The 14,315-nt window shown below is 42.2% G+C and overlaps 1 protein-coding gene across 1 annotated transcript in view; it reads left to right on the forward strand.

Annotated features, from left to right (window-relative positions):
- Positions 1-14,061, forward strand: part of LOC148037164 (GDSL esterase/lipase At4g10955-like) — a 30,378-nt gene extending 16,317 nt beyond the window's left edge. The window contains exon 3 of the mRNA XM_087676090.1: positions 13,417-14,061. Coding sequence (XP_087532216.1) covers positions 13,417-13,594 — 178 coding nt within the window. The 3' untranslated portion in view covers positions 13,595-14,061. The remainder of the gene's footprint in view (positions 1-13,416) is intronic.
- The last annotated feature ends 254 nt before the right edge of the window (positions 14,062-14,315 follow it).

Below are 14,315 nucleotides of genomic sequence, written 5' to 3' on the forward strand. Positions count from 1 at the left end.
ATATGTGCTGATGGCTTCTTTGAATGACAATTTGCTGCGAGATGGCCTGGCTGGTGACACTTGTAGCATACGATGGGCTTGGCTTTGGTCACATTATTTGCAATGGCTGGGAGTCTGGGTATATTTGGATTTGCTTGTTGGATAGGCTTAGGATTTGGATTGACAGTGGATGGTAATGTAGGTGGTTTAGGCCAATTCTTGCGGAAAGATGGTGATGAAAAACGACCTGGATTAAACCTTCTGAAATTTGAATTGAATTGTTTAGATCCATAATTACCGTTTGCTTGGAATGGCTGTGGTCGTCGATCCCTTCCACGTAACTTATCTTCAGTGTCGTGAGCTAAGGAGATGGCATCTTCAAGGGTAGCAGGCTTGAACATATTCACCTCAGCGTAGTAATGTCCAAGAAGTCCAGACATGTACTTCCGCTTATGGGTCGTCTCCGGTACGTCTTCAAGCATGCGTAGCTGTAAGAGTGCATTCCAAAAACGCTCTGTATATTGTGGTATAGGCTCACGGTCGCGTTGTTGAAGTAAATCCCATTGCTTGATAGCCTTCTCATGAAATTGCGGTGGAAGGAAATTTTGCATGAACTTCTTCTTGAAATCTTCCCATGTAGCAGGACATTCTATACTCTTGCGGACTACAGTCCACCAAAGTGATGCTCTATCTATCAGATGATTAGTAACACACTTGATTTTATCTTTCTCAGGATAAGTTTCCTCGTGGAAATAGTCATCAAACTGGCTAATGAATGATAAAACAGTCTTTCCTTCTCTTATGCCATTGAAAGTGCGAAACTTGAAACTTCATTTACTTATCTTGGATTCCTTGCGAATGGTTTGTGCTTCAAGAGTGGCGTCGATGGTACGGCGAATCAAATCTTCAGCTTGAGGTTCTTCTTTGTCAGTGGACGCTCCTTGTAGCTTTGTCAATTGCGCTTGCAAGGCTTGCCTAGCTCTTCGCTCTTCGTCCAATTGTAACATGATAAGATCCAGCTTTTGTTCCATGGTAGGCTCGGGTAGATCGTCTTCAGCCATAGTATCATCCATATGTGGGGTAGTCATCCTGTAAAACTCAACAAACCTTTCTCACTCAAAATCAGTTAGCGGGATGAGCGTAGCTCAAATTTGGGGTTACAAGGCTATGTATTTTTGGGTATTTTCTTCTTCAATTTTTCAGAAATTCTGAAATATTTCTGTCTCCGTTTGCTGAAAGTACTTCAACGAACTTGTAGATAGGTAAAACAGCTTGCTGCGAACAACTTTCTAGTTCTGAGTTTTTGCAAACGAACAAGTCTTCTAGGAGTTTCGAGCATTAGTCAGTTCTGATTTAGTCTGACTTGCAGAGTTGCAGACTTAGCACACTTGCAGGGTTGTTGACTTGCTGAGCTTAGCCGATTTGCAGAACTTGCAGGACTTGATTCCAAGTGACTTACGGAACTTGTCTTCTGGAGTGCGTGACCGAGAGTTTGCAGACTTGTCTGCCCAGTAGAACTTGCAGAGTATAGTATGGCTTAAGCTTAATTAGTTAAGCTTAAGCTAATAAGCTTAAGTAAGTCCGCCGTTTTTGATCGTGAGGGGGGGGGGGGGCGTTTTTGACAGCGCGGATATTTCGGGACCCTCCTCTTGGCGACGATTTGACGATTTGAAGCTAATAAGCTTCTTTAATACCCTTAAGCTTTGTAATTAAGCTTTTTAATGAAGAAGATTAGAGCTGTCTCACTGTTTTATCACGACCTGATGAAGAGAATTGATGAGTGGTCCTCCGCCGACAGAGAGTGGTCCTTCGCGATCTGACAGTGGAAATAGGGGTTCTTGATCGCCAGAAGTCTGCCTGTATCGACGGTTCGCGACGAGATTGACTGTAGAGGCCGTTTGTTCCTAGAGCTCCGCCTTCGCCCGAGATTGGTAGCGATTGGAAGCCCTTGATCTCTGCTCCGCTCTGATACCACTGGTGCGCAGATCGGACGCAGGTAGCTCACGTAGTGATTTCCCAAAGGTCCCCAAGAACAAAGTACTCTACTTTTTAGCACAAAAACCAATGTAAAAGCAAGCACGACATGAGACAAGAGACAAATTGGGTTGAATCTCCCCCATGCCTTGTGTGAGCGCTTCACAAAGCATGTATTTAATATATATTTCAAATATTTTTGCTCAAAAATAGCCCAATTACAAAAATATGACAAGCTTTTAGCTTTTGAGTTTGCTTTCTACCAAAAATAAGAAAATAAAGCTAATGGACGGTGCCCATAGTGTCTGGCATGCCCGATCTCAATGTCCAAATAAAAATAACATATCCAGGCGCATAAGCGCATACAAAATAATAATAAATAATCGATGTCTCTATAGAAATAATCAAAATATAGGCGTGGCGCCTATCAAAATATAGTCGAAAAACCCGCTAGACTCCAATGCTTTCCTCTGCCACTGCTGCTATCTCTACACATCAACTGAAGCATTCACAATCATTAGTAAAATAACACAATTAAACCGACAAAAGTGAATACCTAGCAGTCTTCAGCTATATAAATAAATCAACTGGTTAGAAATAAATCCTAACCTTAATTTATTACGAGTGCGCACTCTAAACTCATAAACGTTTATTAATTTAATATGCATTTTGCGGAATCACCCGCTATGGAATCACCCATGTACACACTAAATTAATGAAACGCCCGAAAAGGACAGGCATCCCCATCAACTTCTTGCACAAAGAATCCTCTTTGCGTATGAGCCCCGGTCATCTAAGTTTACGGAATCCACCGTAAAACCTCACGGAATCCACCGTGGAATATGCCTCCTGGCATCAATTCTCAGCCAAACATAATCATCAACTTTGAAACTCATTGCTTGTCTTTTCTTGTTGGCTTGTTTGATATATGATTGCTGGGCTTTAGCAATCATATCTTTAAATTCATCAAATATATTGTTATGCATACTAGCAATATCATCAGCACTTTGAATTCTATTTGACAAAGAAGCAACAGGTGTAGATAATCTATATCCATAAATCACTTCAAACGGTGCTTTCTTTGTAGATGTGTGCGGTGTATTGCTATATGCAAACTATAATAAATGCAAATGAGTGTCCCATGTCTGAGGTTTAGAGATAGTATATGCACGTAAAATATCTAGAATGGTGTTGTTTGTGGCTTCTGTTTGTCCATTAGTTTCTGGATGAAATCCAGATGAAAAATCAATCTTTGTGCCTAGGTTGGCAAACAGAGTAATCCAAAAGTTGTTACAAAATCTAGAATCACGATCTGAAATAATAACTTTTGGCAATCCATGGTTAGTAAAAACAATTTTCAAAAACAATTGTGCTGCTTGTGATGCTGTTAAAGTTTTCTTACATGGAATGAAATATGCTTGTTTACTAAATCTATCTACAACTGTCCAAATCATATCATGGTTAGATTTAGTATTTGGTAAATGTAACGTGTCCGCTAGTATCATCCAGGACACCTCTTAACAGTCCATCGGAAAGGATGTCTAGGAAACTCCACCCGACACTCCCATGGAATGTTACAAGTTTTGCGATCTAGGTCTTCCCGCGTTTGCCACGTAGCGGAAGTATCCTGGCCGTTCCCACTTAGGATCGAGCAGAATTAGGGTTTTCCTGATTTGGTCATTAGCTAACAGCAACTAGCGTCAGACCCGAGCGAACTACTTTACGCAGAACGTCAGGTCCGAAGTGGATTCACGCTGCACTTGGTCCAAGGAGAATGGGAAACGAGAGGGATGCAAGGCTCAACCTCTCTGCCATAAGGCATAGTCCCATTCCGTTCCCCTAAAACATCATAAATCGGGTAAGACGTAACTCTAGGTCATCGCTCTCGTTATTCTTTTTTATGATGACGATCATCCCGCTGTTTTTCGAGATTTTTGAGAAAAGTTCCCGGCTAACCGGGACCACCCAACCGTAGGACGGACCCATGGCCCATCCTCCGCACTTTCCTCGGTTTTTTTTAGTTATGTAATTATCTAACACATTAATTTGACATATAACAATCAGCTTCATTAATTAACCCTGTTAAGCACTGGTTCCTTCACGTAATCTTATTACGTGACATAAAAAAACAATATCAAGCAAGTTCTTTTAACATTTCATCATTTTATCTTTGAAATACAAGGAGTTCCGCCCGTAGGCTTGTCCATAATCTGCCCGAAGGCTATCCAGTGATTCCCAGGGATCACTATACTAAGCTTCCGCCCGTAAACTAGTATGCGGGCTTCGAGATCCAATCCTGAGTCACGTTAGCCTCTTGTGCAGGACCCGGAAGGCGAGGGATTTACGGCCAGAGCCCCCCTGGCACCCAAGCGTCCTCCTACTCCAAGTAGAGCTCAACGGAAAGACCTCTCGCGGCGGCGGGTTCGGTCCACGTTCCCGGCGCGGTCAACAACCCCCTTGGTTAGGGTCAAGCAGGCAGTCGGGGGTAACTGAAGCTGCCTCTCCCTTCAGGCCTTCAACCTGAAGCATTAGATATCATTTCATCCTTTAGTTCTTTGAGCAAACAATGCAAACAGTGCTTTCTAAACTGTTACAAGCACAATCAATTCCAGTGGTCGTTTATTTGACCAACTGTTGAGTGAACCCTTCTCTCCGAATGCATCCAGCATTCGATCCGGGATCAATTGCGACTTGGCAAGATCCCCAAGGTTTTGTTTGTTCGCCCTTTTGTCCTTGGGTTAGGGCCATACCCTGTTAACCCAACTTAACCAATACCTTAGGTTTTATTAACAGTAAATCCTGGCGACCATGTCGCTTTAATCTATTGATTGATCATTTGCTTCCAAGCAAATACCTAACTTCCCTTTACTTGGCAATTTTTCCCCAAGAAAGGTGATGTAACAGGATGACTACTCATCCTCTTGCAAGTTAAACTTGCGCAAGAACTTGCCAACCTCATTCCAAGAAATGGCAAAACTCTCTTGTGAACAAACCACAAGTCTATGCGACGTTGCAACTTATTGCACAAGTGTCGCATATATTCCATGGGATCATTTCATCCATTGAACGGCGTTTTCTAGTCACAGAATTATCTCCAGACGAGAAGCAGGGTTTAGGGTGTCTTCTTACCCAACCCATTCCTAATTACACTAGACCGACAACGTTTGGTCCTAGGGGTTCCAACTCAATTCGAGTTTCATCATTTGAACGAGTAATCCTTAGGGTAGAAACCCTAGATCGTTTCTTGCAAGCCCGTCCAATTGTCCCTACATTCCGTGAATGTGGGTAGGACCTTTGTGTATGAGGGTTTCGACTTGGCAACAAGTGCGAAACTAGGTCAAGTCCTTAACGTGCTAAACCCTAGTTAGCACTTGGAGTATTTATTGTATCGATTGAACCATCCTATGCGAATACTTTGCGGTTTAAGTGATTTAGGTATTCGAGTTTACTTGTCTTGCGATAAGGACGAACCATTCCTAGAGATGTTTACTTGATGTAAAAGGGAAAAACTAGTTGCATTTTGTCACAATTTAAGGCTGCATTTCTAGGTACGAGATATAATGGAACACAAGAGGTGCATAATTTAAAAATTAAAATTGGTGATTATATTGAATGAAGAAATTTCTTAGTTGTACCTTTGCAGTCTAGTGACATTATCTTAGGAATGCCTTGGCATCATCAATACAATCTTGATATAGATTATTCTACGCATTCAATTAAAATTTATTTTCAAGTAAAACAATTCACACTGCATGGTTTGCACGCTTCCAATAATTTTCCATTGCTTACACATACTCAGGCTAAACATGCATTACGTAAAAGTAGCAAATCCTATTTAATATGGGTGAATGAAATTCAAGATAAAGGAAAACAGATGCATCCTAGGCATACACGTAAGCACACGATTCATTGCTTCTACGTATGACTAGATTCACAATCCCTAACTTTTCTTGTTAAGGCCAAAAGACATGTTAAATTTCGGCATAACTTCCATTGATCCTACTAGGACTTGCATTCACGAATCATGCTCACAATTCTTTTTCTAAGCTTTTTAAGATTTCATGCTTAATGAACCGTGCAACCTTTCCCTAACTACATCTCTTGATGAATGAAATTCTTACGTATGATGAATGTGCAACATGCAATCCTTTCCTAACTACACGTAGTTAAATGAGATTCATGCCAATTGAAGCTAGAGTTAACCTATTTAATGCAGCCCTTAGAATTATTTCCATGCTTTGCTATTTCCTACGGGTGATAACGACTTCCTTAATGAATCATTACCAAGAAGATTTATCTAAAAATGTGACATGCCATTAATCTTTCCATGCCTAGTAAAAGGTGTACCTCAATAATTTCAACCTTGTAATGAGGCAACAGTTGTCCTAGGTTCCTCACTTTTAAATGCACAAAAGGAAACGTACTGGTAAGGTCCTAAAAATGCATAGACACCTTATGTTCTTTTCATTCATTCCATTGAACGTACCAATGACCAATTTTCATATCTTGAGCTAATTCTAGTAAATGTTCAAATAGCCAATTCATTTTCCAATTGCATTTAACTTGACTAGTTGAATTTGAACATGCATGAGTGCTTCCTAATCCATGAAGTTATCGTGACTAATTCAATACTTTTGTGTGGAATCCAAATAGATAAAACCTGGACTTGTGGACTCCGGGAAATATCCACGTAAATACTAGGAGAAGATCCTCCCGCACGCGCGGCTTGCGACTTCTTGGGGGCCATCATGACATAATTACGGACTTTCGGGTTGCCTTTGCCCTTACGCGATCGGTAAATTTGCTCGCCTTGGTACGCAGCCTCAAGATCTTGCCCTTCTCCCTCGTACGCAGGAGATACCTTCACGGAACTTCGGATCTTTAAAAGGCCGGGCTTGTGAGACTTGGGCCTACGGGATTTGGGTGTATGGGATTTGGAGCTTTGCAAGGGGATTTGCGGAAAAGGGCTTTTGCGAATGAAGCTGCGGGAAATAAGCCTATGGAAAATGGGCTTTAAGGGAGGCCTTTTAACCCCCCGAAATAAACCCCGTGTGCACAAGGTCTTAGGCCTTGTTTTTTTTTTTATAAGCTTCCCAAGCTTTAGGAAGCTTCTACTTCCCCAGGAGAACGCGGATCAGCAAAATGATTGGGGGGGGCAATCTGATGACAGCGATGGTGGCTTCAACCCGTGAAGTGGCAGCGGATTCGTAGGCAGTAGTGGTGATCCTCCGACTTGCAGCAGCCTCCCCCTTTGGCAATGGCGCAACAGCCTCTCCGCCTCGCAGCCTTTTCTCTCTCTCTCCACGCCCTTAGCACAATGTCAACTGCTTCCTCCTTTCTCACTCCACGCAGCTGGTAGCTCTCTGCTTCCTCCTTCACGACTGCCTAGCGTCTCCACTCATCCTCTCCCTCTCACAGTAGTAGCAGCGTCTTCTCTTGCTCCACGGCCAACCTCAGTAGTCTGACCGTTGTCCTCTCTCCTCTTCAACACTCCCCTTCTCAGCTGGTGTCGATGTGGGCCTTCCCCAACGCACGGCAGCTCAAGCACCTTGTCCCCTCCCTCTCGACGGCCAACATCAACCCTCATACTCCACGACAGTGACCAACGGCAGCGTCAGAGTTCTCGACTCTTTCCTTTTTCCCCCCTTCCAAAGCTCCCATAGCCATGATTTTTATAGGGAGAGGAAGAGGTAGCTCCCTCCCCCACGTGGCATCGAGCATGCTTCGTTCGTCTCATGGCATCTAGCAAGCAGCTTGGTGGCCATTACTATTCCCTTCTCCTCCAACACAATAGTCGGCTGGAGGAGAGAGGGATAATCAATAAAAAATTTTGTCATTATCCTAACCTTTTAGCCTCCTAAGAGGAGATTCGCATGTAGAATGCGTGGTTTAGATTCGTGAATGTTACATTCTCTCCCTCTTGGAGGAATCGAGATGTCCTCATCTCGAGATGAACTGGGGATATTGATGGTTGAGAGTGCTTTTATCCACCCAAGTGGCATCCTCCTCGGGATAATCTTTCCACGGGACGAGGCATTCTCTCTAGGTTCTAGATTTCAGTTATCTCTCCCTAACATCTAGGATCCTATCAGGCCTTAGTTCAAGGACTCCTTGACTAGGCATTACAACTTGTTGGTCATCAAGTAAATAGTTAGGATTAGGTATATACTTCTTCAATAGACTAATATGGAATGCATTATGAACCCTTAGGTTCTCAGGGAGTTGCAGTATATACACATTAGGTCTTAAGCACTTGAGGATTTTGTATGGTCCACAATACCTTGGGATTAGCTTCTTGCAATCTCCTAAGGATAGAGAACTCTTCTTTGGGCATACGTGAATGAAGACCATGTCTCCTTCCTCAAATATTCTATCTTGACACTTCAAATCCGCGTATGCCTTCTGTCTATCCTTTGCAGCTTGGATGTCCCGAGAAAGGTGTTGAGAATCTGCCAATCACACCCTATGTATGCCCCTTTGTATGGAACAACTAGGCTAGGAAGATGCAGTTCATTCTAGGAAGAGAGACAGATCCCATAGGCACAGTGATGAAATGTGCTACCAAGCAATCCTATATAATGATGTACTTGACTATCACTTTCATATGATGATAATGCAATAGTACTTGTCTCTTTGTGTGTCGTCTCTGTATCATTGTCAGTCCTACACAAGATTGTGTTTATGAGTTCAAGTCTCAATCTTGAAACCTAATTCACTTGTGTAACAATCTTGTCTTCTTTGTCTATGTCATCATGAGGTTTATCTCTACCTTCCAACCTCCATAGCTTTTGCCATGCTCTAGATCCCGCATTTCTAACATGGTATCAGAGCGCAGCTGAGCATGGCTTAGCATGTTTCAGGTCCTCTCTCTGCTCCCTCAGTCTCTCATAATCTCTATCCAACTCAGCTCAAGTGTTTGACTTAATCTCCAACTCCATTTTCACTCTCTATCCCTTGGCAGCCATAGCAAACCTGCAACCTACCTCTGTTGGAGGAGCTGGATCTCCCCTTACAGGGCATATCTTCACTTGCTTCCTTCTGGGAAAGTGTTCCCCTACTTCCAGAGCTTCTTCTTGACACATCAATAACTGACATTGGGCTCCTATAGCTTTAGCATTGTCATTCTTCTGTGGTTCTGTCCTGTGGCCACCATAGCCAGCCTGGACATACCTATGATAGAGGGCTGAGATCTCCCTCTACGGACCTTATCTCCTCACGCTTTCTTCTGAGAATATCTTCTACAGTTCTAGGCGCAACTTCCCAGCATGAAAAACGTCAACATTGTGCGCAGTACGGCGTGCCATTGCTGATCTCCCCAATCTGGCGCAGTTTTTCGCAGCTGCCTAAACGACCTGCTGTAGCTCAACATAGGGGCAGCCATTGAAGGGGATTTTATGGGGCTTTAGTAGGCCATATAGTGGGCCAACTCCAGCTAAGAGGGTTCTTAAAAATTTTACTCCTACGTGCTGCTACAGTGAAAAGAACAGTCGGATCTAGGAACCCTAAACTCAGGCAGCCATAGCTTTGAGCTTCAAGCTCAGAAATTCATCAGTTACTCTCTCCTCAGGACTCAAACAAAACTCTTGCCACTCAAATCTGACTAAACACTGAAGATTCTAACAAGGATTACTCATCAAATCACATCAAGGAAGGGATTTGTGCTTGGAAGATTTGAAAGAGTTGAAGAAATCAAGCAGCTTAAGCAACAACCACATCAAGCTCCTCTTCCAACTCATACTTCTCACTCAACTAAAGGTTTTGCTACACTTATCTACTCCAAAACTCAGTCTTCAGTAAGAAATCAAAACATCAAAATCAACAAGAAGAAGGTTCAAGAAGATCCAGCATCAACATCAGGCTCATCAAGAACAGTATCTATTGATACTTATCAAGTGTTATTTGACACTATTCTTCTTGTATCCTTTGATACACTTGAGTACAACACTCTTACTGATTTATATCAGAATTGAAGCTGATTCTTGGTCACATCAATGAAAATCACGAAAATTTCTATGTGGATACACTTCATGAAGAGTAACATGACTTGTGTTGCTTATCTACATGACATAGAAGATGTTCTTACTCTACTTGCAGAAGGAAATGGAGCTACCTACACCAAAGAGAAATCAATGAATCCATTTGAAGATTCTGAAGACATGTCTACCACTTTGCTTGAGGGGGACAACTGGAAGAGCAAACTCAAAAATGCTACAAGCAAAGTCAATAAAGGAACAGACCAAGAAGATCATGAAGAAGAGAAGAAAGATAAGAAGATTTTTCATGATGCTGACAAAGAAATAGCATATGCTGAAAAAGACCACAAGGGCCTATCGGTCCTTGTCTCTCATTTTCTGTTTTAAAAAGCATTGTACCTGCCTTAATGTTCCTTTCATAAGCTTTGTAAACTCCTCATGTAAGCCTTGTACTACAGCCTCTGTACACTTTGTGAGGCCCCTGTTACAGCCTCTAGATGTCCACCATGTTTATGGTACCCACACTTAGCTTTTCTGCGACAACCTCTGGTGTTTTGCCATGTCTGTGGTATGCCCACACTTTGCAGGTGGTTCTCATTACAGCCTCTACACACTTTGTACTTTCAGGTTGTGATTGAGGAGGGGTGTTGAGAATCTGCCAATCACACCCTATGTATGCCCCTTTGTATGGAAGAACTAGGCTAGGAAGATGCAGTTCATTCTAGGAAGAGAGACAGATCCCATAGGCACAGTGATGAAATGTGCTACCAAGCAATCCTATATAATGATGTACTTGACTATCACTTTCATATGATGATAATGCAATAGTACTTGCCTCTTTGTGTCAAGTCTCTGTATCATTGTCAGTCCTACACAAGATTGTGTTTATGAGTTCAAGTCTCAATCTTGAAACCTAATTCACTTGTGTAACAATCTTGTCTTCTTTGTCTATGTCATCATGAGGTTTATCTCTACCTTCCAACCTCCATAGCTTTTGCCATGCTCTAGATCCCGCATTTCTAACAAAAGGGAAATCATGAGCTTCGCACAATATCTTCTGCTTAAGTGACTGGCTTGCCGGTATACATGCTCTCATTCTATAGTAGACATGTCCATTATTGACAGAGAATTCATGACCTTTAGCCTGTAGCTTTTGTTCCTGGTCCTTGATAGAGATTTCCCTTAGCATCTTTTGATAGGCTGGATCATGGCATGCTTCTTCTCTAGCTAGCTCAAGTATTGGGTTGTTTGGCATGGACACCTTTGTAGCTAGAGATCTAGCTATTGATGGATTTTGCAAGATTAAGGAATACCTTGCAATTGAGTGCATCGGCAACTACATTCTCCTTTCCCGGTCGGTATTTGATTTCAAGGTCATACTCCTCCAGCACTTCAATCCACTGACATTGCCTCATGTTGAGCTTGTTCTAGGTAAAGTTCCACTTGAGACTTTTATGATCAGTCACTAGTGTAAACTTGTTACCCAGCAGGTAGTGTCTCCAAAGCTTGACAACTAAAAGTTCAAGATCATGGGTAGCATAATTCTTCTCATGGCTCTTCAGTTTCTTGAAGATTATGCTATAGGATGACTTTCCTACATGAGCACACATCCTAAAGCAAGCATGCTAGTATCAGTTACTACCTCAAACTCCTTACAGTGGTCTAGAAGTTTTAGGATTGGTGCTGATACCAAACTTTGCTTCAACCTATCAAAGCTAGTTTGTTTGGTAGTTGACCATGCAATGGACGTTTGCTTCTTCAGTAAGTCTGTCAAAGATGCTGCAATCAAAGCATAGTTTTTAATGAAGACCCTATACCATCTTGTCAATCCAAGAAAGCTGCGTATTTCTTTGACAGTTGTTGGTATTTGGCCGTCCTAGAACATTTCTAACTTAGGCCGGCTCCACTGAGATTCCTTCTGCTGATATGATGAATCCCAGATAACCAATCTGATGTTTGAGGAATGCACATTTCGTCATCTTAGCATACAGCTTGTGTGACCTCCTTGTCTCAAGGAAAATCCGAAGTTGGGGTTCATGATCTCCTTCCTGTTTGGAATAGACTAGAGTGTCATAACCTATTGAAGGTGGCCGACGCATTCGTAAGCCCTAATGACATAACTAGAACTCAAAGTGTCCATATCTAGTGTTGAAGGTCGTCTTTGGGATATCTTCTTCCTTGATTCTTATCTGATAGTAACCAGACCTAAGATAATCTTGGAGAAGATCTTGGCACCCTGAAGACTATCAAGAAGCTCATCTATTGTAGGAATATGATATTTGTTCTTGATTGTTGATTGATTCAACCCACTGTAATCAATACATAATCGAAGTGTTCCATCTTTCTTTTTCTGGAACAGTACTGGTGCTTCCCATGGTGAACTGCTAGGACGGATGTAGCCCAGATCTAGCAGTTGCTTGAGTTGTTCCTTCAGCTCAATTACTTCCGATATAGACATTCTATAGGGTCTCTTCGCAATTGGCGCAGCTCCTATTACTAGCTTGATCTCATGATCGACTTCTCTTTGAAGCGGGAGTTCTGTTAACTCTTCAGGAACTACGTCGGCGTATTCCTTTATCCAAGTGACCAAATCACTTTACTTCTTTATTAATATTCACAGTCAAGACAATCGTTGATTTTTTTTAAAAAAAGTTTTATTCCATTCATATCAGCATAGCCCTTTCGAGGTACAATTATTTCTTGGGGCGATGGAACAAGTTAATACATTAATTCGAGGAGAATAGGATGTTGTTGCATTCAGCTACAGGAACTGAGTAGTAGTACGGATTGGGGTCATCGATTTTCAGGAATCGATAGTTCATTGGAAGATTAGGGTATCTTTTCCTTTGATATCCATTCTTCTCATGACGTCCCAAAACCTTGATTCGGTCGGCAGGGATTCTTTGAATCACTTCCCGGTACACATACTTATTCTGGTTAACCCTTCAACCTTCGACCTGTAGGGTCGCGTTTGCGTGAGCCTCAATAAACACGAACAGCTTCACGATCTTCAAATCCTCCATCCACTTGATTCTCTTCAAGTTAATTTGAAGGTACGCAGGTCGATGGGTAGCTATGTAATAGATCCCTGAAACACCCATCCATCTCCGTTCCACATACACAGGCGATGGATTGTAAATGCGGTCTAGGATGTTCATCATCTCAACCCTTTGATGATAATCCGTGGAATGCATCGCGGTCATAAACATGACTCGGAACACTAAGAACCTATTCCATGCTTCATAATTCTGCAAGACAGCATTGAAAGTAAGAAAATGTTTGGGACAGTAACATTTGCTTTACTTCTTTTTATTAAAATTTGAGAGCGGAATTTAGGAGACGGGAAGTGCTTAAAAATAACTAAAAATTATGAATATCAAGGGAAAAATATTCAATGTCAAAGGTGGCAGCTCGATCTAGGACGATTTTAAGCGCCAAAGTACTTTAAAGGCGCCCGAGCGACACTTGTTGATTTTTCATAATTTTTTAGACAGTCGTGCGGGTTGACACGAGGTATTGGCCAATGCGAGATGCTAAGCCGGACGCCCAGGATTTTTCAGAGCTCGATTCCGAGTCCAGATGGGGAAATGGCCAAGAAACCGGTCAAGATACGAAGAGGTGGACAAAGTTTGGCCAAAGTGGGCATGACCCTTGGGAGCCCAAATTAAAATGTAGCATGAAACTTTTGAAGGGGGAGATGAGGAAAAATCGTGGAGAGAGAGAGGAGGACATCACGACTGTAGGCGCCGAAAATTGCGCCCCATTGTTGATCAATGGGGATGGCAGCCTGCAAACAACCCCTGCAACCGATCATGGGGCTTCATTCCCTCCTGTCTGTGGATCCTATCGCCGCCCTTCGCTCTTGCAATGATGCCCTCTTTGAAGATCTCTGATTTCAGTCTTTCTCTCTCCTCCCTCTCTCTCTTCTAAAGGCAAGTTCATGTGGGGAGAAGAAGGAAGAAGAAAGAATGGTGGAGGCTTGTCCGGCATGGATCGGATTGCTCCACGGGCTGGAAATGGTGATTGGTGATTGTGCTGGACATGAAGTGCTACTGATTTCCAGATTTGCAGCCATGGACATGAAACCCGAAACACGCAAATAAGCGGTAATTTAAAATTTTCAAAGGAAATTTGAGCTTTTATGGCTTTTGATGGATGAAATGTTGTTCATGTGGGATAAAAATTGTTCATGTCACTGTTTTCTATGAGTTCTTGCTGGTCATAATCGAAAAATCAGAAAAATATGCATTTTATGGTTCAAAATAATATGCTAAAACAGGTAAAACATGAAAAAACAAGGGAAAATGAGGGTTTTTGGCATAAAAATGGGGAAGTAAATAGGAACATCAACTAAACTTTCATTTTTCTGCAAGAAGGAACTAAGGGCCA

Source organism: Lygodium microphyllum, chromosome 4 (assembly GCF_053477565.2).
Source record: "Lygodium microphyllum isolate KBCC chromosome 4, Lygodium_microphyllum_v1.1.10, whole genome shotgun sequence".
NCBI classification, from domain to species: domain Eukaryota; kingdom Viridiplantae; phylum Streptophyta; class Polypodiopsida; order Schizaeales; family Lygodiaceae; genus Lygodium; species Lygodium microphyllum.